At 42.1% G+C, this 26,150-nt stretch overlaps 2 protein-coding genes across 4 annotated transcripts in view; one reads left to right on the plus strand and one right to left on the minus strand.

Moving 5' to 3' along the window:
- The first annotated feature begins 6,749 nt into the window (after positions 1-6,749).
- Positions 6,750-14,305, plus strand: macroh2a2 (macroH2A.2 histone). Of its 2 annotated transcripts, none has more exons than XM_079363017.1 (9): positions 6,750-7,034; positions 8,114-8,286; positions 9,741-9,847; positions 10,683-10,877; positions 11,219-11,317; positions 11,392-11,491; positions 11,602-11,691; positions 11,883-12,057; positions 13,771-14,305. In XM_079363017.1, the coding sequence occupies exons 2-9, from the start codon at positions 8,115-8,117 to the stop codon at positions 13,934-13,936; spliced, it is 1,104 nt and encodes a 367-aa protein (XP_079219143.1). In that variant the 5' UTR covers positions 6,750-7,034; position 8,114; the 3' UTR covers positions 13,937-14,305. The 2 variants fall into 2 exon arrangements, with proteins under 2 accessions (XP_079219143.1, XP_079219142.1); XM_079363016.1 differs by having other exon boundaries at positions 6,752-7,034; positions 8,111-8,286.
- Positions 14,306-16,206: 1,901 nt separating this feature from the next.
- Positions 16,207-26,150, minus strand: part of gbf1 (golgi brefeldin A resistant guanine nucleotide exchange factor 1) — a 73,165-nt gene continuing 63,221 nt past the window's right edge. The window contains exons 32-40 of one of the 2 annotated variants that reach the window (XM_079362984.1): positions 25,784-26,033; positions 22,824-23,026; positions 21,295-21,445; positions 20,935-21,065; positions 20,640-20,741; positions 20,027-20,140; positions 19,646-19,823; positions 19,364-19,531; positions 16,207-18,976 (exon numbers count right to left, since the gene is read on the minus strand). In XM_079362984.1, coding sequence (XP_079219110.1) covers positions 18,723-18,976; positions 19,364-19,531; positions 19,646-19,823; positions 20,027-20,140; positions 20,640-20,741; positions 20,935-21,065; positions 21,295-21,445; positions 22,824-23,026; positions 25,784-26,033 — 1,551 coding nt within the window. In that variant the 3' untranslated portion in view covers positions 16,207-18,722. Of the gene's footprint in view, positions 18,977-19,363; positions 19,532-19,645; positions 19,824-20,026; positions 20,141-20,639; positions 20,742-20,934; positions 21,066-21,294; positions 21,446-22,811; positions 23,027-25,783; positions 26,034-26,150 lie in introns of both variants that reach the window. The other variant, XM_079362983.1, reaches the window with a different exon arrangement.

The raw sequence follows: 26,150 nt of genomic DNA on the forward strand, positions 1-26,150 counted from the left end.
ATAAGCTGGTCTGATTAGTGAGCAGGGGGGGAGGGGACAGGTGAGAGGCTGCATTCAAGGGCTGCATGTTTGGAGTCTTCCTCACCATGATGTCTTATTGTACCAGCTACAGGTAACAGTGGTGTGTGTGATGCATGTGGGTGACATCATTTTAACTTCAGAACTTTGTTTGAATTGAGGTGATATCTTACATAGCCTACCTTATCTTTACATTTCAATATCGTGGCTATTAGGATTATTTCACCACAGAGAAAGCAAAGGGAAAAGATTTTTAGATGAGCTTTTTGTTGTCCATTTTCTTAAAACTGTCGTTTCACTACGGCAACCCACGTCACTAACCTCCGCCATCACCTTTCCCTAAGTCCTTAATGAATTCTCCTAACACCTTTCCTTAACCCCATGACGTTTGCTTTGGTAATTGGTATACTTGTGGTCTTCCATCTTCGCCACTTCCTTAAGAGCCAGGCTGTGACAATGGAAGGATGGATGGAGTCATGTAAGAGAAAGAAGTTTCAATAAAAGAGTACTATAAAGTAAAATGCACAACATGAAACTTCCATAACTTTCACATCGAGTGGGTATTTTTCTACCATTCCATCTCTTTGGCTTATTGTCTGCAGCTTGAATGTTTTTTTAGTAATAAGATCTTTAAATTCTTCACAGCTCAATCAGCAGCATTTGTTCCGTAGCCCTCTCTGTGACTCATTCCATCGTCCCTTCATTAATCCATTCATTTGGGTTTCTTCTAAACCTTAGGTACGGTCACAAAGCGAGACTAGGCAAGCCTGTCTGGAGTCAGTTCTGATTTGATAAGGCTGGATTGCGTTCATGGAACGTTTTGAGGCTTAATTGGGAGATGGTGTTAGATTCAGTCTGACTTCAGGTAAGTTTGGCTTTTTTTTTTTTTGCTACGTTAATGGAATACAACCATTTTTAAATATAGATATCCAGGCTGGCTTCACACACTCAAAATAAGATGTCTTCCATCCAATATGAAATGTCTCTTGCAGCCATAAAAATAGCAGAAGGTAATCAAACAAAAGATAATTAACCAGACTGCTGGTCTCACACACCTTATACACTGTTTTCTGTCCTCTTGGGCCAATCAGAGATGCGCTCTGTAATCAGTGCCACACTGACTTCAGGTTTTCAATCAATATCACCTCCCCTTGGACTGAATGAGACTCAAGCATGATGATTGAACACAAGATAATGCTCATGAAAATGTCCCACAAAGGATATATATCATAGACACACATCATTTAAACATTCCCTTTTATTTTACTTTAAACAGAAGATGAAGTTTACGTCTACCCAAACCCATATTAACTAAAGTGACATTTGAAGAACAGAGTGATCCACACACATTTTTATATCAACATTGACCTGTGAGCTGGAGGAAAGTGTACCCTCTTCTTTTCCTAAACAATACATATTTATTAAAAAGAATCAGCAGGAGAGACAGCCAGCTCCATGGCAATAGGTCATTCGTGTAGGTCAGAGTATTTTATAGATTTTTCTACATTTATAACTCGGAATTACAAATGACATTTTCAGGAAAAAAAATATGCCCTGTTTTTCTGAACTAAGAGAGACAAGTGTCTCTGTAGACCACTAAAAGTAGCAAACGTTCCTGCAGTGTTAAGATGAACCCACTTTTATTCTGGAATGGGTTTGAAACATGGGTATTTATGTTTTTTGTAACATAGATTAGATGTTGTTAATGTGTTGACTTTTTGCAGGGAAATAAGATCTTTGCAGTTCAGACACAAAACCACACTCTGGATGATCAGTCGAGGTGTCTCTTTAAATAACTGTGTGAGACAACAAGACCATTGCTGAACATACTGGATTTCTGCCACATTATCCTATTGACACAAAAGTTTTAATAATTTTATTTTCTCATGTGAAAACACTTCTGAAGGTATAAATATCGAATTTCTGTCAGGCCAACAGGGTACTCCGAGCACACATAGGTGCATATGGTTGCAAAATAATAATGAAAGTCTGTGGCACAAGACTTTTAATGTGTTTCGCCTGCAGGTGCTGGGCGAAGCCCCAGGATGCTTTGTTCGCTTAAAATGAAATATAGTAAAGTTATTTTCTGTGTGCCATGGACTTTTGATTTACCAAATGTATGTATGTAAGTTTGGGGAAAGACCTTACATTTGCCTACATTACCATGACCGCTCCCTTGTCTTAAAGGAGCAATATGTAACTCTGAAATATTGTGTTCAATAAGGGTGGTGCAATCCAAACTCAAAAGATTGGAGAGAGCTGCTGTTCATGAAAACAAGTTCTCAACTCTCAGGTAATGATCCTTGTAAAGCCGGATAACTGAGACAGTGTTGGCATACTGTTTCGCTCAATCAACATCTTTTTGTTTTACACCTGGTGTTTTTCTATGTTTGGGTTGTTGGGAATAGAAATAGGATACAGGGAGAGTTGATTTTGTAATTATATTTTATAAATTCAAATTGTAAGTCGTCAGAAATATTTACTTTAACTGGTTATTTGAGCCCAAAACTAAACAGTCAAGGATCAAACGCACACACACGTAGGAGGATAGAGTTCTTCAAATACTTTCCTCAGTACACTACTGAGTAAATTTCCCACTAAACTTTATTCCGTTCTGATCCAGAGTGGCCCAGTTTGTTTTTTATGAAATAAGATTTGTTGTCTTTTCCCCTTCTGAGACGAAGTTAGGGCTTGCACATCATATCCTGTAAATTAACACTTTCATGTCCAGCTTCTTTCAATCCAAACTCACTGTGTCATATTAATTAGAATACATACTCTGCACAACACACGCGGCAATTCTTCCTCTTGCAGCAGAGCCACGAGAACCAGGTCGAGTCTTTTCATTACTTTCGACAAAGGCTTGTTTAGACTGTATCCAGCTGTTTTCTCCATCACCACAGTGCATGCTGACTCAGTGTCCATGCCCTCCTTTTAATCCAAGAGGCTTAGGGCCCCCCCTTTCCCTGAAGTAGAAGTGAGGCTGCAGAATCCATCCGCCCTGCCTGTCTGATGGAGGATTCTGAAGTAAGCAGTGTCTGCTGACCCCTCTGATCACATCCCAATGGTGGAGGTCATTAAAGAGGATCCAGGATCCTGCAGAGCCCCACACAGTGACAGAACAAAATAAACAGAAGGGCCTGCCCAGTTGGATACAGGAACATCTGGAGAGACATGGTTAAACAATTCAACTTATCCCAGCTGTACCAATCAATTCCATCATATTTTAGGCAGTGGACTATCTATCTGTCCCTCGACCCATCCATCATCAACTTCTGAGGTTGGGAGGAGTGTTGCTTGGTTGTTTCAATAAATCCACTTGAATTTGATCCAAAAATGGTAGGTTGTCCTGCCCAAAAATGTGCATCTGACAGACAAGAAACAGAATAGGGAAGTAAATGTCATTAAAACAGTCCTCACACCTTTCCTACACCACTACTGGTTTGTTTTATTTGAAATCACTGTCAGTCGTTGACATAAAGAACACTTGGTTACAGTTAGAGAAAGGTTGCACATATTGATAGGAAAGCAGCTTTTATTCTCTAAAGGAGACGGGAAATGAACAGCTTTAATGGAAATAAACACTCGTTTCTTATCCATCCACTTGACCCCCTCCCTGTGTGAACTAGTACCCTTTGTTGCTTCAGTGTTCATATCTCATATCTCAAGTGTTTTCCTAAATGACTGATTCATTGTTTTTTAATCTAATTCTTTATTTAAAAACCTTTAGGGAGAGAAAACCTATGCACAAAAGCGAAACATGAAAACTGAAATGATTTACCACACACAGATTATTAAGGGTGTTAGAGGCTGTAAAACACAGAGGTTCTTGACCTTAGGAGAAGCTATTCTAAAAGTATTTTTTTTTGTTAATCTTAACAATCTCCAGACACACTCATGTACTTCTTATTTTCACCTTTCCCTTAAATAGTCTCCTATAAGAAGCATAATCAATCATTCATTCAGTCCAAAATCAGATGAGATGAGCAGAACATTCTATTTTTGGGCCGATGTTTTTAGCAGGGTTGCAGATTTGGTCTTTACTCCAGGCAGTCATGTAGTGCCCTTTAGTGGTGAGAGTGAGGTACAACAACAAGTAAGCCATACTGCCGAATTTGATTTTTTACAATCCTATCTCGTTTAACCGTTAATTATTTTAGAATATAACTTTAATCTGATCTACTTCACTCATTTGAAAATTTCAGGACCCAAGGACGCTTGACATGGTGGAGGGACCAAACAAATCCTATCAAAAGGATGGGAGACCGACCGAGAGGCAAAGTTAAGTAAGGTTGTGGAGTACAGACTGTGCCAGAGAAGTGTTTTGAATTTGTCAAAAGATTGGGCATTGGCGATGTCTGAGGGGAGAGTGTTCCAGAGGGTTCAATTCAATTCAATTAAAAAACGTTATTTGTCCCCAGGGGGCAATTCAAAGACACACAGAGCAGTAAATGAACAGCAGTGCAGCTATACTAAAAATGTAACCAAAGACAAAGATTCAACAAAAGAATAAAGTGTCAAGATTCAAGTACGAAGTTTAAATAAAAAAATTCAATGTTAAATACAAAAGAAGGTATAAGTGGACTAAAGATGTAAACAGACAGAGGGTGGGGGCTGTGACATTGAAGGCCCTGTCTCCATAGGTACATAGTCTGCTGTGTGTGGACAGCAAGCCAGTGACCGAGGACCGGAAGTTTCTGGATGCGTTGTGCGGTTGAATGAGATCAGAGAGGTAGTGAGAAGCTACGGGCATGGAGGGACTTATAAGTGAGGAGGAGTATTTATAACGACAAACTTTAGCCAAAATGTAAAAAAACCCCAAAACAAAACAAAAAACAAACCACAAGAACACTCAATCCCTGACTGAGAGGCGTACGGCACAGCACACTCCAAAGCATCGGCCATTTGTTTGCGAGCAGCGTTCCACCAACAGTTGTTCAATCAGAGGATTCACCGGCATGACTCGAAGGCTACAGAAGAGGGTAGGGGACAAACAGCACAGGATACTACACAAAGGAGCAGGATAGCACTACATATTCCATGTTAAAGCACCAAACATAGAAACAAACGTTTGAACAATAGCTAACATTAACATTCAATTATTCACTAAATCGTCTCCTATAGTTTGTGATTTCCACAATACGTGGCATGCTAAAGTTTATTCTTATCCTTATAAATAGCTTCCAAGCTAATGCTAATTTACTTACCATATTGTGACAATATACAAAGTTTACACTCAACAAATCATTGGTTTAATTTTATAAATGTAATGTACTGATGTACATTAGAAACACACTATTCCTTCTTGGAACACAAATAGGAAACGTGAAACTCAACAATATTGAGCTTATTTGAGCTTCCACTCCATGAATGAAGTCAGAGGTCGCCTGAATAGCAGTGGTAGAAGGAAGTGTTCGTTTTCTTCTCGTGATAAAGGGTTTGTTAGTTTGGTTCAAACAGGATTGTTGGCGACCTTACAGACCTACAAAACCAGTTCATCCCAAAATAGATATGGCACGTTGCTGCTGACTGCATTCACAATTGAATTCATGTTGAAGAAATGACCCAACGGCACCCAACCCAGAGGCAAAATGTTTTTTTTAAATCAACTTTGTTCACCAAAATACTCCCCGTGTTCACATATCAATACTCCGGTTCTCAGAAGAGGGCCATACATAAAGAGGTCTGTAGAGGATATAAAGGCAGACAAACAGTAAAACCAAGTCAACAAGCTAAACATATCCAAGCAAGCTCAAACAGATGAGCTGCAAAAATCCTATATTTGTACAATAAAGCAAAGACAAATCTACACTTCACTTACTGTGGCAATGGAGAGAGAAAAAAACTAAGTGTACATTGTGTTTCACTGAAATACATACAGGCTTTTATTTAAGAGGTTTAGGTCTGTATTGCATTCTTTCATAGCTGTATTTTATCACGAAGAAAATTGTTCTAGGACTGGTTGTTTTGTTGTTGTTTGCTCAGAACTTGTTTCAAGTGGAGGCTAATTCTTGTTTTATTTTTTACATGGGATGCCTTTTGTTAATATTTCGAATGTGTTCATAATCACCAGGAGAGATGTTTTACTTCTTAGTAATGAAGAGTTACTTCTTTGGATTGCCTCAACAGATCTGGCTCAAATAGCTATACGGCCTAATCGTTAGGGGGGTGAATGCACCACATCAAAATCAATAAAAGTGCCTGTTTTCCACTTTAGGTCTCAGATTGTTATTTTAAGTGTCTGTCTGACAACATTATGGAATGCAATAAAGGAAGAGCATCTGGCTGGCATTTCCCTTCATAGATCTATTGGGCATATCAAATACAAAGTCAAGTGATCTGATTGGCTGCCGGGACTCTTTCTTTCCTCCGTGATCCCTTTTATGATGCATCAAAGAGGCTGCCAGGATAATCTGTCTGATTCACTTCCCACAGTCTGCATGTTCAATTACTGTTTCGCCAGGCTACCTGTTAGACTTGGAAATATGCAGAAAAACTGGCAGAGAGGCAGGGCAAGATGATTTCAAATAAAGCCCACATATTAAAAGGCCTTGTAGAGGTCAGTTTATGGTACCACTGCATCTACAACAGCGTATATATATATATATATATATATATATATATATATATATATATATATATACGCTGTTTATTTTTTTTCATCGATCATAAAACACCTTCACCTCTAAGCATATCGTGTTTCTTTCAACCAACATTGTCCCTCTTGAAGCCATGTTAGGGGGGCGTTTGCAATGAATTTTCCCTCCATTGAATTTTTCCCCTCAGCAGCATCAGTAGCACTGAGCCAGCCTCCGACCAGACTACGCTGTTCCTGCTTGCTGTATGTGTGTGTGTGTGTGTTTTTTTTTCTAAGGTTAGGAAGCAAGATTACGCACAAGGACAGCGAATAAACAGAACCAAAACAAAGCGCGCCGTCTTTCACCGTGGGGGATCCCGTGTTTCCTGAAGGAGAATCTCTGGCACGCGCAGATTCACGTGAAAGAAGTGCAAAACAGGTATAAACTTGGAGGGGGTTTTTCATTTTTCATGCCTCGTCGCATATCCGGATAAACTGGGGGGGCGCTTTACTTTCCATGTCTGTTGTAATTACACACATGCAGAGGATTGGAGGCTACATGAAAAACGAAGGGGGCGGGCGGGGTTTGGGAAAAGAAATGGGGTCGTTGTGCTTAATCTCTCTATTGTACGTTTACAAGCACGAATGTGGAGTGAATGATTTTACTAGCTAAAACATGTCGACCTGGTTTAACCTAGCTAACATTAACCCTGAGCTGTATGCGTGTCCCTCAACATGTTTGAGCTGATGAATATCCCCTCTATATGTCAGCTATTGTCGCTGTGACAGTTGTTGGAATTGTGAATAAAAATCCAGTTTTATGTCTGCACAGCGACGTTAAAGAGCTTCTAGTTGTTTGGCTGTAAGGCTACGTACAGTACAGTAACGAGAGGCTTCATGGCCCCGGTCATTCCCGTCTTTTCACATTCGGCTCATGCGCCGAACACCTCACTTCACAAACACACACTCACCATATCCCTCCACCTCCCGTGTTCCCGTGTGTTAATTAGTGCATACATCCACATTATACGTGAGTCTGAGCGGCGCTGCTGCAGGCCGCAGCCTATCAGAGCGCTCATTGCTGGAACTTGTTTACATGGAGACCTCGGGGAGAGGGGGGGGGGGGGGGGCTAACCTTTTCCACCATACGCTGTCAGTATGGTGGATGTGACGTCTTTATGTTTTATTTTATTTTGTTATTCTAGAGATGGTAATGTTGTCTTTCTCATGCATATGTATTGAAAATGAAACTCCATCACTGATCAAATACAAACAAAATATTTAATTATAAATTATAAAATAAATATATTTTTGTTTAAACTAATTTATCGATTAAATAAATCATTATACAAATCCATGTATCTCAAACCTTAACAAATAACGCCAGAAATATAGTTTTTTCCCTGTGAAAATAAAAAGGTTTGACAATATACCAATGTTTGTTTCTGTGTTAGTATGAATTTAAATGTAAAGCATTTTGTTGTTTTAACCTCTTTGTGGCTGTGCTTTCTACAGCAGGATGTCAGCCAGAGGAGGAAAGAAGAAGGCCACCAAGCTGTCCCGCTCAGCCCGGGCGGGTGTCATCTTCCCTGTAGGAAGGATGATGAGATACCTGCGCATTGGCACGCACAAATACCGCATCGGTATGGGGGCTCCTGTCTACATGGCAGCAGTCATAGAGTACCTGGCAGGTATAGTTCAAGCTTTATACCAGTTGCCGTGACAATGTTTTAAATAAGTGTCAACAAGTTGCGCAAAAAACAAATCCATGATTTCATTGTTGATTGATGGCAATTCAAATAGTAATTGATATGAATTGAATATAATGCAAAACAACATAAAATGCTAATGTTGATTGATTTATAATGCTTTATTATATTATTTGTGTAAGTATTTCATTATATCTAAATGAAGCATCTTAGACAAAACAAAGCTAATCCTTTAAAAAAAAAAACCCGACACCTACAAAGCATTATGTTTAAAAGTTAATTGTAGCACAAGCTCTGTTACTTAGGTACAGGTAAAAGTCTTTAATAACTATCATAATATTAGATGGTGATATATTAATGGGGTGAGTTACTTCTGATTCACTTTACATAATAGCAACCTCTGCCATCAGTGTGTGAATGGGTAGGTGTGATCTGTGGTGTGAAAGCTCAGATGATTTTACCATGTACATGAATCAAACCAATCAGCGGGCCATCTCACATTCCCTCGAAGAGTCAGATGCATCTGCCAGCGGGCGCGTTGCTAATTACAACGGTGGATTTAAGTTTGTATTGTAGATAGGCCGAACTCTGGCCCGCTCGTTTCACTTCTCTGCTTTCTTTGTGTCCCTAAACAAACAAGAACACACACAGGACACTGTATGAAATATGTGAGCGAATGAAAGTGACATTTTCCACAACATTAGAAACACATGGACACCATTAAACAGATCTGTTCAGTAATGTTGTTTGTGCTTAAGATGAAATAAACGGAGGCTGTAAACATTTATTTACTCATTACTGGAATCTTTGGCTACATTCTCCTATTCTGCCTAATGCACTCAGGACAGTCTTATATCTGTGGGCTCTATTGTCAGAGGCACTCAGATATTAATACGATGTATTATAAGTCCAACTCTCTGTAGCATGAGAGTGTGTGTGCTTCTGCATGCGTTTGTGTGTGTCTCAGACAGAACGTGCGCTCGTAGGAGGTCGGCGAAACAAACAGAAACAAAAGCTTTCCCTCCCAGCCCTCCTCTCCGTTTAAACACTTCATGTGAATGTGTCAGCAAATGTGCTGATAATAAACTGTGGAGTAGGTGCCCTGTTGTGCATCCTGCGCGTGGATTAAGATCAGCAGACGAGCGCTGTGCACTGCGATGCCCTGCCTTTTTAAAGTGTCCTCTTGATATCTGGAACACACCGGGACACAGACTTCAGACTTTCAGCAGGTTTTAGATGGTTAGAGGCGCAGTCAACAAACACACCACCAGACACAAATGGGAGCCTGGTTAATTTGCTATTTAAACAACGTGAGCTCTGGGCATTTAAATGACAAATGTGTCAGGAGGAAAACCTGCTCTGCACAGGTGTACCACTGCATAAGGCCCTGCATGTTTGATATATATCTTTCAAAACTTTCTTTTGTCTTTTCTCAGCTGAGATCTTGGAGTTGGCAGGAAACGCTGCACGGGACAACAAGAAAGGCAGAATCACTCCGAGGCACATCAAGCTAGCTGTAGCCAATGACGAGGAGCTCAACCAGGTAATGCAGTGCGATGAATACTCTAGTTGTTTGTAGAGCTACGTATGAAGTCAGAGACAGTTCAGAGGGTGAGATCATTACAATAGAGGAAAGAGGTAAAAAGTGAGCAGAAGCTTAATAGAGATGCTGGTAATCCATCAAGACCTTCTTTTTTTTTTTTTTTTTAAGATTTATTTTTGGCCTTTTTTTGCCTTTATTGTAGAGGGAGGACAGTGGATAGAGTCGGAAAGGGGGAGAGAGAGTGGGGAGAGACATGCGGGAAATGGCCACAGGCCGGACGCGAACCCGGGCCGCCCGCGCACGAGGACTAAGCCTCCCATCAAGACCTTCTTATTACGTTCCAAAACATTTTTATAAAAAAAAAAAAAAAAAAAACTTCAAATGTCGAAACCTATAAATGCACAGTAATACACTGAGACTTGAAGTGTTGTTAGAGACATTGGCACGTGGCTCTCTCTCTCTCTCTCTCTGCCATCAGTGTCTGGTGGATCAGGTCGCCTGGTGCTTCAGACGCACCTGTAGCTCCAACATGACAAACTCATGAAGAGTGAGCCACGTTAGGCCTCTCAGCACATTCAAATACGGAGAAAGCATGAACAGTGTTTGGCTGTGTTCACGAATGATTTGGTATCGATGATTGTTTCATCAGTTGTAAGTTTGTGATTTGTGTGTGTGTGTGTGAGGCCTGTGTGGTTGATTGTGAAGGTGTTTGGGCTCCAAGCAGAGGGTGTGTTGTTGGAACATGCCAAAGAGAACAGCCTCTTTGGGATTACATTTATGTTAAATACGTGATATATTTTTTTAACTATTTGTTTCTGAAACTTTTTCTCTTCAGCTCCTGCGGGGGGTTACCATATCGAATGGGGGGGTCTTGCCTCGGATCCACCCAGAGCTACTGTCCAAGAAGAGGGGGGGCCGGGTGAAAGTGGACAGCCAGGCGTCCGTCCCAGAGAAAGAGGAACGCTCAAAGAGCAAGAAACCCGTCAAATCCTTCAAAAAGGTTAAAGGCAAAAGAGGCCGAAAGCCAAAGGTCAGTCAACTCGTCGACGTGGACAGAATGTAAGTGTGGAAGGGAGGGGGGAGACCAGTAATACAGCCCCCCCCCCCTTAAGATGCAAAGGACATTCTTTTAAGATCTGACCTCAAGGTCAAGAACGTACTTAAAGCCCCCAACATAAGAGCCTGACTGTCTCTGCACCTCTCCAATACGAATTATTCAAAAAATATTTTTCCCAAAAATGGTGAATCTGCTCAGTGGGCCTCTACGATTGGAGACTCTTATTGGATGTCTGTACTCAGTCAGTAATGAGGTGGGAAACCTAGCTAAGTTTGGTTGAACTGTTCCTTTTTTTTTTTTTCTGTCCTGCACAGAACGCAGACAGCGAGTCTGTACCAAACTCCACAGTAGAAGACGGTCCAGGAGAAGGATTCACCATCCTGTCAGCAAAGAGCCTCTTCCTTGGACAGAAGGTAACAGCCCCGTATATTTGAAATTTGAGACGTGCGTTTCCTTGCACTGAGCTGATGACTTTATGAATCCACAGCTTTCACTAACAGAGAGTGAAATCGGTAAAATTGGATCGATCAAGGTGGAGGGGATAATTAACCCAACAAATGCAGAAATGGACCTCAAAGACGGAGTGGGTGAGAAGGACTTTTTAAAAAAAAGTTTTTTTTCGGTATTTCTTATGAGTCACTTCCTTTTTAGCATTCAGTTGTGAGCTCACCTACTGCTCTGCTCTGCTCTCTGGTAGGCACCGCCCTGGAGAAAGCAGGAGGCCGAGAGTTCCAGGATACAGTCAAGGAGCTACGAAAAGCACAAGGACCTTTGGAGGTGGCATCAGGTACACAATGTCATGTGACAGAAACCTATGATCCGAAAACCGTGAGATGTGTGATCCGTTGCACCTCGACTGAGATTAAAAATCAGATTCTGACGCGTTTTCCAAACATCAAAACATACCTCTGACACATCCAGAGACCTGAGCAGTGTGTAGAGTTTAAAGTGCCGTACGTCTGTCTTTGCACCCTGCAGTGGCAGTGAGTCAGGCCAGTGGGATGGCAGCCCGCTTCGTCATCCACTGTAACGTCCCTCAGTGGGGTTCAGAGAAGTGCGAGGACCAGCTGGAGAAGACGGTGGAGAACTGCCTCTCCGCAGCGGAGGAGAAGAAGCTCAAGTCCGTGGCTTTTCCTTCACTTCCTGCCGGACGGTGAGCTCCACTCTCACTCAAAACAAAGAAGTTAAGATGTTCACGTGTCAGCCAGTACTACTCTGTCAATTCGTCCATTTAGGTTTGACATGCAGCTCAATAGGGATCACATACTGGTACTTCTTACTTGAAGTTTAAAGAAACGGCTGCTTGACGGAGACTCTCGGCTCTTAGATATTTTACACTCGGCCATTATTTATTTGCCGCTGATTCATAACAAGTGTCATCTCGAGACGCTTTAAAGAAAGAGCAGGTAAGAGACTTTACTCGTTGAGAAAAATTGGGACTGGCTAAGATGCAGGAAGGATTTCTCCTTTGTATCCCTCGTGTTCCTGTTGTCCACATTTACTTGCCGCTGAGGTGGAGGTCGGAGCAGGCCGTGCATGAATGAGGACGACGGCGGTGGCTGGTTTTAATAAATGGATTACGAGTGGGGAAGAAAAGATTGAATGGTTAATGAGCCCTGGCAACATTTACGTAATCAGATGAACATCAAAAAAAACATTTCCTTTACCCTGGTGGGAAAGATGAAAAGGAAGAATAAGTCAAATTTTCACTGTCATATAAGAGCTTTATACTGTTGGTAATTAAAACATGAACTATGAAACCTCAGGGCGCACTCATACTAGGGAAGTTGTCCTGTACTGTGCTTCAGTACGTACGGCAGAAACAGCCAGAGCACTGCATGAAGGCTGTCAGCGTCGTGTACCCGCGTGCTCGTGCATGAAGTAGCACACCTCTCGGAAGTGTGCCAAGGAAGTGGACTTAAGAGGCGAAGTGCTTCGACATGGTACGGATTACCAGTGTGATTTCAGTCTCACAGAAAGGGCCTAATAACATAAAGGACAGCATCACTGCCAAACGCCAAAGTCCCACAATAATACATAAAACTAACCAATCGAAGCAGCATAAGACGAACAACTCCGTCGTTCTGCTGAGTAAATACACATTCAGGGAGGGATCCTTTCTCTAAGGCTGTCAGACAATCTGAGCCTGTCAGTATTAAACACGAGCATCCTGGTGGACTTTGTTCAGGCACATTTATCCTGAAAGGATGGGTCTGTGTTCTGGACCTTATTACCAACTTTTGACCATGTTGAAAAAGGCCGGATGACCTTTCAGAGTCTCCTGTGCTGTGAGGAGTGTTAAGAGTGACTCTAAGCTGCCCAATCTGCTCAGAAGACGATCAGGGCCGCCTTGATTTGAAATCAGGCATCCTGTTGAGTGGTGAGAAAATTGAGGACGGACTCTGTGAATTGTCACGTGGGACAGAACAATCGCAAACCAGGAAGCAAGCGGACTGAAGCAGGAAGTACAACAAACATAACCATGGCGATGACAGCAAACGCAAAGCAGATAGTTAGATGGATGTCATAAATTCAAGATCAACTTGAGGATTTGTGGCATGTTCTTTAAAACAAACAGTGAATGTACGAGCTAACAGCTAGCCAATTTTAGCTTGACCGCCATGTTCTTTTTTTTTTACTCTTCAGTAGAATTGACAACGCAACACGACAATCTCACATTTTTCCAAATCGTTTAAGATTTTAAAACGTTTTTCAGCGTGCATGCAGCTTTAACGGTGAGAATAGGGACTCTTGTGGTCTCACCATTATGATTTCAATCAGTGTTGCTTTTAGCTGCAGACCATGTGAGGAGATCTTCACCAGAATATAATGCTCACTTCTCTTGTTTTCCCGCTGACTCTCACAGGAACGGTTTCCCAAAGCAAACAGCCGCCCAGCTCATCCTCAAGGCCATCTCCAACCATTTTGTGTCGTCCACCAGCTCCTCTCTGAAGAACATTTACTTTGTGTTGTTTGACAGTGAGAGCATTGGGATTTACCTTCAGGAAATGGCCAAGCTGGACACCAAGTGAGGATCCCTGTTGAAGGAGTTTGTTTTTCTAACTGTTGTTTGTCGCCGCTGGTATAGCTAGGTGGTCTGACAGTAGGGGTTTTTCATGTGGAATCTGTCTTTGGTTTAAGAGAAAAAAAAAATATTTGTGAGTGGAGTGCTCTTCACATTTGTTTCATTGTTCCTTCAAAATATTATAATTCTTTTTAGGTGAAATAATTTAAATCTGAACAGTTTATGGGTCCTTGTTTCATTGATGTTTTTACATTCCATGTACGATTATAACAGTTTTATTTTTCCCTGCCTCTGTAGTTTCTGATACAGTTAGTTTACTAAAAATCTGTGGTTCTCGTTCTGCTTTGAAATAAAAACTCGGTTGTTTTACACCAGAGACCTGCTCTGATTTTCAACACTTATTCGTTTCTTCTTTTGAGAAGTAAAAAAAAAAAAAAAAAAAAGCACAATCTTATTCAACTTCAATCTCAAATTTTACAGCGCTGTAAAAACAAGAAGTTGGTGAGAATAATTAGCGCAAGAAGTGTTATGATCTGCCCTTAAATACAGGTGGCCAGATGGACAGAACATATTAAGTCCAGTAATGTAAGCCATCACAGTCAAGGGAAACTGCTGAGAGATGAGGAAGACCCCAGCCATCAGAGGTGTTAAAGAACTCAACAGCTGTGACAGCGCTCAGTTGAACTCTGCTGTCTGCACTTATTGACTCTCTTGAGCAAAATAATGCATCTTCAAAAAGTTCACCAGCCATCGCTAAAGCCAACTTCCTGACCGTCACAGGATGAGTTAAAGGACAAACACGTAACATGCATACGAAGTGGAGTGCCCGACAGATCAATATTCGACTATTTGAATTTTTTTCCTCATATGTACTGATGAATGCTTAGCTTAAAGTGATGACAACTTCTTATATCAAACCATCAATGGTTCAGAGTGACTTCATTTTTTAAAATTTGATATACCGTACTTTGTTCATGCGCTGGTGGGAAATTCTGGTTTGCACTGATTTTAAGGGACATGCTTCTCACAGACATGCTCAAACAGGATCTGGGGACATGCATTTATAGAGATGTCAGAGTGCGGTGGCAGCCCACAGGAGGCACCCCCTGAGCTGGTGGGGGGTTCAGTGCCTTGCACAAGGGCACCTCAGCAGTGCTGGATCAGTGGTCTGGCACTTCTCCAGCTACCAGACTAACTACCAGATTTTTTTCTCCACCTGGTTTCCAACCCGAGTCCCTACAGACTGAACCACTGCCGCCCCTTTCTTCATGTCGGAGGGAAAAAAAATTCCTGTCCTTTTGGTTGTTCACACAGTGACTGAATCACCTGGAGGGAAAAGATTCTAACTTGGCACAAATGATGAACTTATTAAATAAATGTTAATAAGGGTTAAAGGTCAAGGTCTCTGTGACCTTGCATCACTCCCATTCTTGTGAAGAAAATATGTCTTACCTGGAGGGCTTTTTGTTACCTTTGGTATATTTCTTCTTTTGACACGCGTGAAAAAAAGTCCAGAAGGAGAGGAAGAGACGATCTCTAACCTGACTCAGAATCACTGACCCCTCAGGCTTTCACCACGTCAGCTGTGCAGTGAGCGAGTCTGTGAGGGCTTCAGATGGAATCAAAAATGAGGAATCAGATACAACGTTATGATCTCATTTAGTGACTGGAACTAAAACTCTTCCTCAACCAAAAAGAAAGAAAGGCCACCTCTATTGTGCTTTTGTATTACTTTTATTACAGTGTTTGTGTATATATTAGAAAAACTATCAAAACGAGGGCTGGACAAACGTGTCTCCATGTAACCAAGTTTGCAAAGAACTCTGGGTAAGTCTCAAAGGAATGTGTCGAAATGCATCATGAGGGTTCTCGTGCACCCAGTGATTGGACTGTGGGAGATCACTAAACCCTCACACACTTCCCCAGACCTGGGGTGGGGTGGGGTGGGGGCAAAGCAGTCACCTCCTGCTAAGTGCTAGAGCTAGCTCTTTAACTGAGTGAATTGCAAAATAGAGCAGCAAGAAATTCAGTCAGTCTCAAAGATGTCCGGAGTAGATCCTGAAGTTCGGACTGATTCAAAAATCTGTGAATCCCGAATTGTTTTGAATCGAATCGTGACACACCTAAAGATTCCCAGCTCTGGTTGAACAATAAGGAAGCTAGTTGATGAAACTCACCTTTTAAAACATGTTTGAAGAGGTTTGGAGCCATAGAGAAGACCTTGAAGTAAAACGTCCTTTTTAGGTCAAATAACACGACAAAGCGAAGGAGGCGCCCGTTCTTTACATTATATTTATTACATAGTAAAAAGTACTTTACCTTGCATTTATATATACACATAATGTTCATGTCATTTCCTGTTCAAGCAAGAATCAACTCCTGATATATATATGGAAGAGTCCCATACAACAAAAAAGACGCAGCTCACTGACTGTCTCATGTTGGTGGCTCTATAAGGCTGTAGTGTTACCTGACTGACTGACACACACGCGCACACACGCACACAAACACACACACACACACTGTATCTACAGTATGTATATTAGACTGCGGCAGAATCATCCATCGCTGCTTTCTGAACACAATAAATAACATTAAACATCACTGAGACGATCTCAGGGCCACTTTGAATGGATGCTTTGCCGCCTGTGCGCATGTACACGTATCACTCCAGGTCACATATTTGGCATTAAAACGGTGAATTAGTCTTCATCAGTTTGTCAGGTTCATGTCATTGTACACAAGGCACAGTCAGCATGCAAGAATGTCAGCAGGTTTCTATGGAAACAAACTCTAGCAATGTAATACCCGACTGTGAAAGGTAACCGTAACTCAGTATTCTGAACACCTCCGAAGTTATAGCAAAGAAGGACTTCATTTTAAAACCATCTGAAGATAGATTTCCTGCCAAATCAGCGTTTTAATATTTGACCTTTGTTCTTCGAGACGGCCTCTGCATTTAGTGAAGTTCATTCTGATGCTATTTGAAGGAGACAGCGAACACTTCCAGGCTTCTGGTGTAGTGAATGGCTTTTACAGATTACAAACAAAAAGACTTTGTGTGTGCTGTCATGGTTCACAGCCTGACTCGAGGCCAACTCTATTTTGAACAGTGGTCAACACATTTGGGCTCGTTCCTTTGAGTGAGAAACTGCTGCCAGGTGATAGGCGTGTTTTCAGAAGGTCAGATGGAGCTGTTACTACCTCGGGGTTGGGGGCTTTAATCAATATAATGCATCACATTTCATCTTCGAACATTTTAGCTAGTTGCACAGAAGGTTTCTCAGAATGCTACAAACGTGATGGTTGATTTAGACTCAGACTAAAAGCAAACTCACTATTGATACCAACACTTTTCCTCTCGCCTACAGACATTATGTACATTTGGGACACTGTTCCTTGTTATGTTTAATATGCCTGATATACAAGAGTATCCTTAGAAACCCAAATATTCAGACTTGGATTTGTTCTGCTGAGATTTGTGCGTGCTGTTCTCTTTACGTTTGGCGGTTTATCTGAAACAAGTTCTGAAATAACACCATTCAAAATGAAACGCTGAAGTATTCATGCTACAAGAGGAGAGAAGGATGGTTTCAAAGTCAAACAAAAATAAAATGTTATGCGATAAATTCATTGATCAATTCAAACATGACATAATCAGTCATCATTCACATCAGCAGTCAGGTGTTCACTTCCTCCCACTGCAGCGTCCGGAGGTGTCCTTGTGATATGATGAGCTAGAAGTTATCAGTTACATCGAGAGCGCCTCCGGCTCCGGAGATTAATCACGTGTGGACCGATGTACGCACTGACCAGCACAAACATAAACTGACATCACAGATTTGTTATCAGAAAGCATAAACGTGCCTGTTATGATCTCTAACTCTCCTGTGTAGAGGGGAACGGACTCGCTCAATCATCTACACGTGGGAATGTTGCAGACGTGAGGTAAAGCTCAGGATGAATTGAAAAGAAACAACAGCCCAGAGAGTGTGTTTGAGGAGCTCAGAGAAGACCTGTGCCTCTGACACACATACTAACTCGATTATTGATTCTATCGGGTCTGTTTGGAACATCTGATCTTTAAATCAATAACATGCAGTATCTTATATCCAAATAACCAACTCGTGTGCCCCCGCCTCTTATCTCCAAACACATATGAAACAGTGAGATGTAGTTCAGGAGGTCAGCCTGGGCTTATCAGGTACAAATCTGGGATTGGGGGGGGTTACTGGACTTAATGTAGGTCAAGCCCACTTTTCTCAGGTACGTTCAGAAGTCTTTAGTATCAGATTTTAATACAACAAACAAAATACAAATACTCGACCTATCTACTCAAGCCTTTCTTACTGATCTGAATTTCTTTTTGCTGTTGTTGTTATATATATATATACACACACACATATATATATACACACACATATATATATATATACATACATATATATACAACAACAACAAAAAGAAATAATATATATAATGTAATGATTCTAAAAACTGGAAAGTTAAACATTCCCAATGTACAACATAATGTCTCAGAGTTACAACCAAGGCTGCAGATAGAACTTGGTACTTATTGTATTCTTATCTAATAACTTCCGGGTGGGGTCTTTGTTTTGAATTTTCTCGCCTAAATATCAGGACAAGGTGAACCACTAATTGCATTTTTTTTCATCTTATCTCCTTGTACATTAAACACAGTTTTCGCTGAAGTCTCACAGGTCCAGATGTTCAGGGGGCCGGAGGTCTGGATAGATAACAGATTTGTGCGGAGGTGGTTGCGGGTACTTCTCTTACTTGACCTCGTCAGACGGGCTTGTAGGTCGAGGACCTGATAGAAGCGGTACAGGGGACGTGGCCTCGATGAGGGCGGGGTTCAGGATGATTGGCAGGGACATGGGTGGGACTCCCACCTGCAGTGGAGAGGCGAGTGGCTGCAGGATGAGGGGGGACTGGCTCAGGGGGGAAGAAACTTGGGCAGGGGACGTGGTTAACGGCACCGGCATGGGGGACACTGAGGGAGGGACTGGAGACGATCGGTCTGATCCTGGAAAACAGAAACAAAAAACAACAACACGTCAACCCAATATCACATATAGACCGTAACAATTCAGAACATATGCACAATGAATGATCAAGCTGTGGACAGAAAATATGATGATAAAATGCTCAAACAAGACATCACTTTGATCTGCATGAAAGAAGACATTCCCTCTGCTCACTCTCAGTGTCTGCAGCTTCCAGGTCAAAGCCTGACACAGAGACTGTGGAGCATGCACGGATGCTGAGGCTAGTTTGGAGCCCATTATGGTGTAAACATGCAACTCCCAACCACATTATCTAGCTGATTTAGTTCAACCCCAAGAAATTGGACTTAGTTTGCTTTCGGGTTTTTACTTTTTTTAACACCATGTAAAGGTACTGGGTGCTTTACCGTTGGCACTGGCTTGTTGGGGTTCCTGTGGGGACGCTGGCCTACTGGGGGTCTTTGTATCTGCAGGGGCTGGAGAGGGTGGCTGGGCAGGTGGTTGTGACACCTGAGGGGATGGAGGCCGGCCTGCTGGAGGCTGCACAGGCTCAGCTGGAGGGCTGGGTACTGGTTCTAGAAACATGACAGCAAAATAACATGTAAGTTGTCCTCTTAAGAATGAACAATGTTAGCAAAGCAGAGAATGAAGCATAAACACTCCTTCACCCCTGCATGTCTACCATCTACCTGGTATGACTGTCTGTTTGAAGAGCTCCTCCCTCAGGTGAGGAAGGAAGCAGACGATTCGTTCCCATGTTATTTCCCAGAGGTCTGAGTATCCCGTCCTGGAGTCAGCGCTGTGGAAGATCCCTGCGGTGTCCATCACCAGCAGCATGTTCTTCAGAGACTCTGGGATAGCTTCCAACTATACACGCAAACACAAAGGAAGCACAAGAGGAGGTCAGAAGGTCAGTCACTACCAGCCACAAGTACATCTACTGTAAACGTTTGTTTACCACATGTGGAGCGGGAAAAAAAAATTCTGGAATTGACCACTCAGACAATCTGTATAATCAGGCTTTGATCAGCATTAACTCATGCATCCCACTGCTATGTGAGTATCCTCACTAGTAAGTCGCTGGATCCTGCGTGCATGTACTTGTCCATGAAATCCAGAATGGTAAGCCAGAGGGCAGCGAAGGTGGGCAGAGACAGAAGAGGAGAGAGGTGCTGAAGGAAAACCTGGACACAAGACAAACTCTTTGTTAGCTTCAAGGGAAAAAAAAACCAAAAACACTTTTCTTGGCTGTGAAGACTAGAGTGTTCATGCTGCAGAGTTTTATTCTTTCCCTGCTGGGTAACAGAGTCTGCACGCTTTACACCAATATAAATCTCTGTGTTTGAATACATGCATAATAATGTCATTCATAAAAATAATAAACTGAACACACAGTTTGTAATGCTTTGTCACACTCTGACAAGAACCAGTTTCACAGTGATGCACTTTATTTATTTGGAAGGAAAAAGAACTGATAATGTCAAGTTAATAACTAAAAGGTGACACTAAATCTTTCCCAGCACAGAGCTGCAGGATGAACATATTCACCAAAGGAAATGTAAAAGCTTTATGGGTCTGTATTAAACATGGCGATACAAATAGTCTGATGGTTTGAACTGTAATGTTCATCACATATTTAATGTCTGTTTTTTGGTGTGTGCTGAAATGCGTGATGTGCTGAACCTTTGACAGGAGTGTGCAGGCTCTCATTCTGGTCTCCTCCATACCGCCCACATCTGCTGGGCTGATGTTGTCAAGCAGCTTCGTCAACAGAGGGAAAAGCACCTGCAAACGAACACGCACAAAGTTTAATGACAAACTTCTCTAATCATGGCGAACAGACCGGTGTTTAAATGAACACAGGTGTCCCGACAGATCAAATGAAATGAAAGAATTCCTATTCTAATTAAACCGTCTGACCACATCCACACATGTTCACGCTGGCCTGTGTGTCTCTCTCTCTGCCTCTCTCTCTCACCTTGTTGAAGCACGATTCCCACTCAGTTGCGTCAAGTGTCTGCAGATCGTGGACCAGCAGCGCCCTCTGGAGGTAGGTGAGGGCCTGCATGCGAACTTGACGTCTGGCGTCACAGCACAGCCAAGCAATGCCTGGAGTGGAAAATGGTATCAATGACATGACGTGCTGTGGAGATTTATACTGACCTAATTAATCTGCTCCCGGTGAACTGACTGACACAGACTACCCAGCTGAAAGCATGTTGTACACACATAAGGCCAGAGTGCGGTTTAAAACAAGGTCAAAGACGTTATTTAAATCAGCGACTTGTAATGGGCAGCATTACACAGTGTATGTCCTGCATACTGTAGAGGTGTGTACCTTGCAGAAGCGGGCACCAGCAGCTGGTCCACAGGGTCTGGGAGTCGGCCTCGATCTTCTTGCCTGCAGCCTCTAGATGGCGCTGCTCCTCTGCCCAGGAGCTGTAGATGCTGGCAGCCCGGGTGTGTAGTGTGTGCATCAGGTCTAACAGCTGCATGGCCACAAACACCAACACACATGTTCATAATGCGAGTCTTGAATTAGTGTCTGATTAAAACTTTTAAAGTGTTTCACTAACCACGAGCAACAAGCACACTATGATTGTGTCCTTTGATATTTCAAACAAAAAGATGATGGGCTTTATATCATGTGGCCATCAACAGCAGCTGTTTGACAACAACCCAACAAAAGAGTCAAGCTTTGTCTGTATGAATGTCAAGAAAGGGGAAAAAAAAGGGTTCACAGCTCAAAGTTAAAGGACTATACCAGTGTATTATTACCTTTACCTAATGTCTTCTTTCAACACATACCAGACTCTCCTCCTCTCATCAGAATTATAACATATTCATTTACCTGTCTTCAGACAGAGAGTGAGGTGAGATGATTGACATCTTGTAGGTCATTGGGATAAATATTAACCACAAGGTCGCTACACGCTAAAAACATGTTCAACTCAATGAGCATGAACAGACTGAACATCACGCTTATTTAAAGGTGCAAAATACACTTTACTATGTGTTTTACTTATATGCGACTCTAGTCTGTCTACAAACTCCCCAATTATGAGAAGAGTCCATCCTCTCCGTCTTTTGCCTGCTCCACTTTTCAGAAATTGTGTGTTCAAACAGGCAGTTAGGAGATTTTACCATTGTGACATCACAAAGGGCAGTAACCCCTCCCCCTTTTGTTCTGGCTTCTGAGTCTGCCTTCTCACTGTAAACAATAGGGCATGATGCTAGAAAGCCCGAGCCACCCAAGCCCTTGGAGAGAGCGGTGTGGTCAGGCGCGTGCGCATTTAAAGCTACAGACACAGAAACAGTCTGTTTGGAGCAGGGCTGAAATACAGAGGCTTAAAGGCTTAATAAATGACAGGCTCAGAGTGGAGTTTCAGACCCTGTGTCTGTCTTCATCACACACAGTCTCGGCCTGTAAAATAAATATACACTGGTATCATTCTTTAACCTTTTATCCCAAACCAAACAGTACAGGACCATTGGGATACAATTAGGAGGGGTGTAATGCTCTGCTCAAACAATGAAACTTATCTAGCAGACACGACAGATGTAAGCAAACATTTACAACAACATTTTCCTCGTAGTCATGATATCAAGTTACACCCGTCCTTAGTGTCCCTTTGAGAGCCAAAGCCATGCTTTCCCAGAAACATCTCGATGCCACAATCACTGTTTAGGGTTAACAGTATGTGATTTTAACTTAACTGTTTTAGTGCTTTATGGACTAAATTCAGCTACACTTAACAAAAAAAAAAAAAACACGTGGAAGAATCAAGATGTTTTTAGGATGACTGTGCTCGAATCAACAGAAGAGAGAAGGGTAAAGAGTGCCGCTGTACTTACATCCTGACTAACCTGTAATGACACCGTGTGGTAGCTGGCAGGGACACCTTCGTCCTCTTCATCATCGCTGTGGGAGCGTGATGGACGCTGGTTGGATGCCCGGCTGCCACCTCGTCTGGTGCTGCCTGCACTCTCTTTCTCCCTTCCCCCTGCCTTCCTCCTCATCCGGGACTTGTCATATTTGTGGCTCTTCTTCTTGTCATGGTTGCGATAACCTGACGAAGCAAAGTATCCAAATAAGAGCCGGTGACTTTATCTTTGTCAACTTGACCAGATGTCTTTACTGATTGTTTCATCGCTCTGATTTGCTGAATTTGGAAAACCAACAATTATTTTAGCAAAATTAAAAGAGATTACTGAGAAGCGTTTAAAGATGGTGATGGCTGTCTGTAGATTGTTCTGTGGATTTTGAAAGAAAAACTATACACCTTTTTTTTTTTTATTGCTGGCTTCTGAACTCTCTCCCACAAAGCTTTACAGAGTGAAATGTAGGAATCTGAACCCTCTACTGCCCCAGCTACATGAAACAATACTTGTTGCACACTGTGACTGATTGACCTGCCTACAGTGCCGCTGTGCCATTGTCCTACACATGGTTATTCAAACTAGTGTTGTAGCAAAGACAACAATAACCAAGACCAAAGTGCTCAGAGACAAAGACCAAGATGGAGACATAAAATGTTTCACTTTCAGGATGGAGACGGAGCGTGTCAGCCGCTTAGGCCGTAATACCAGGAAGATTGCGGCGATAACTTGGGGATAAAAAAAAAAAGTGATAAAAGTTGATTTACCTAATAGGTTGAAGCGTTTTTAGTCTATTCACAGTGACGACGTGTAAAAATAGCCTGTCAAAGGTTTTGGTGTCCGCCCCAGTCTTAAGTCAAGACAAAACAGCGTAAAAATGCGACACAAGACTCGAAAGCTTCAAAAAGCAGTCTCGAGGTCAATTTTGAGATTGAGAACACGACCTCGAACACTAAACTGACTTATCCTATGCTACCAGCATGCAGCTGTTGCTTGTGCCTCTGAGTTAAGTGCGTTGTGCCATTATCATGCAAAAGACAAATTCAAATTCCCCAAAACTTTATTTATCCCCAGGGGGCAATTCAAACTTCTTAGTAATCTTTCAAACACCTGTGACAATGGAAAATGAAGTCAGACCACAGAGGCCTAACAGTGTATTAAAGGTTTTGCATTTACTATTCGTGTCTCATACAGATTAGCACCATCCTCAGCCCATTACTTTGATCGACCCATCTCTTTTGTTCGTCTGTGTAAAGCTCTGTTGACAGAATGTATCCAATCGCCTGCAGCAACAGGATCAAATGAATAGGCCATCATTAGTGCCAAAACACAAGTGCACCACTGCCATTTGCAGCCTTAATCCCCGTCTGTAGATCACAAACGCATCAGGGAGAAATGAATGGAAAAGGGAGGAGAGTAGGTTAGAGGGGCAGATGAGGAGACGGATAAAAAAGAAAGGAGAGGAAGAGGGGGAAGAATGTAGGGCAGGACACGTTGAGGTCAAAACATGACAGAGGATGAAAACAAAGGTAGACAGGTAAAGCAGAAGCACTGGGCTGTATAACACTAGATTTTTTAAAAAGTCATTCAAATAAATCAAATCAAATAAAACATAAATAAATAAATCTCTTCCCTGGAATTATAAGAGCTAAACATTTTTTTTTTTTTAAATGACAAGATTGACTGATTTCTGACTGTTTCGCCTTATACTTTTATTATCCTGTCCCAAGGGTGTTCAATCAAAGACGTAATCTAAGACGTAGTACCATCATGGACAGCTCCACTCACACAGGAGTGACATAATACAAAATGAAAATTAATCTTCTCATTGTCTATTAGGTTTAATTCCAAAGACCGAGGGAGTCGTCCCCATATTCACACTTCTCCTTTGTCGTTTTGTCTCGCTGCACCGTAAGAGACAACGATAACGCACACACATTCGCTGAACCGTACGTGCTTGTTAGCTGTTTAATATTTCCAGAGGTTTGTGTTTAATGTAGGTTAGGTTGATGTTGTCATATCAGGGGACATTATGGTGTGAAGTGTTGCAGTGTTTTATATTACAGCCTGTTCTACTGGGATTTCTTTTAGAGCTTCCTTAAAGGTGCTATATGTAACTTTCAAAAATACTGCGTTTGTAGAGATATCGCATGGCCGTCAGGCAAACTGCACCCGCCCCTCAAACAATGGATAATTAATGGAATCATGTTTCCAGAGGAGGTAAGTGGTAATACACGTCTCGTATACACGTCTCATTCTCCATTCTGCAAACGACAGTCTCAGCAGGCACTGCCTGAGAGACGGAGTGTGTGCCGCTTGTGAGAGCTCCAAGGACGGATAGAAGTGTGTGGAAGGCGGCCTCTGGCTGTGCAGGTGAAGGCTGGGAGTGTGTGATGAGTTTGTCGTCTGTACTGTTGATTTCTGTGAGCGGAGTGAAGAGGACGTAGATAAAATGACACAGGCTGAAGCTTTGCCGGAAAATTGGACCCGATTCCTTCTTTATACAGGCCACACAGAAAGTAAACTTCGCCTTACATCAGTTAGACGTTCGCCTATCAGTGAGGGATAAAAAATTATTATGTAAAAAGTTATATAATATAACTTGTACCTATGTATAAATCATTTGGCCATGGGGTAGTTCACCTGACGCCAATGCAGTATCGCTACAAATGCAGTAATTTTTAAAGTTACATAAAGCCCCTTTAACAAAAAAAGTGAAGCGTTAAGCCTGCTTGTTTTGTTGCTTGGTGTATCTGGTGAAAATAACTTGATATGATGCATCATGACCATCACGTCTTTTTTGCCGTCAATCTGAAAAAGAAATCAAACAAATCTTTGGTCCAATCTGAATCATCTGATTTGTGATCCGGTGCATCATCGGTGCCTTCAGTATCTAGGAAACGTAGTCCCTTAAAAACCTCTAAAAATGAAATCTCTCCTCGTCTCACCTCCGTTGAGGCTGGCCTCCACAAACACTCGTATGGCTCGAACACACAGCTCAAAGTTGTCCGGCGTGACGTGAGCGGCGTCGCGCACGATGAAAGAGAGCGTTTCCACACACTTGATGAGAGACTTGGTGTCGTGCTGGCCCAGGTCCTGACCCAGAGTCAGACTGTACTGGTTAACTAGTGGGTGGTTCAGCTGAGCTTTAGAGCCCAATGTTGGGATCTTACTGGTCTCCAGGTCATCTCTGCCAACCTGGAGAAGAAACCAAATGACAGCAGAAAACCAGGAATCAAACATCCATCTAATGGTTCAAGTGATATCAAATAAATAAATAACACATTAAAGGATCTAATTTGACATTTGAAGTGT

This window comes from Symphodus melops (genome assembly GCF_947650265.1).
Source record: "Symphodus melops genome assembly, chromosome: 15".
Lineage (NCBI taxonomy): Eukaryota > Metazoa > Chordata > Actinopteri > Labriformes > Labridae > Symphodus > Symphodus melops.

Bases quoted from the DNA above. Each gene is read 5' to 3' on its own strand.
- macroh2a2 (XM_079363017.1), top strand. From the start codon at position 8,115: ATGTCAGCCAGAGGAGGAAAGAAGAAGGCCACCAAGCTGTCCCGCTCA. The intron at 9,848-10,682 runs GTAATGCAGTGC...TTTTCTCTTCAG, and splicing joins ATGACGAGGAGCTCAACCAG to CTCCTGCGGGGGGTTACCAT. The intron at 11,492-11,601 runs GTGAGAAGGACT...GCTCTCTGGTAG, and splicing joins GGACCTCAAAGACGGAGTGG to GCACCGCCCTGGAGAAAGCA.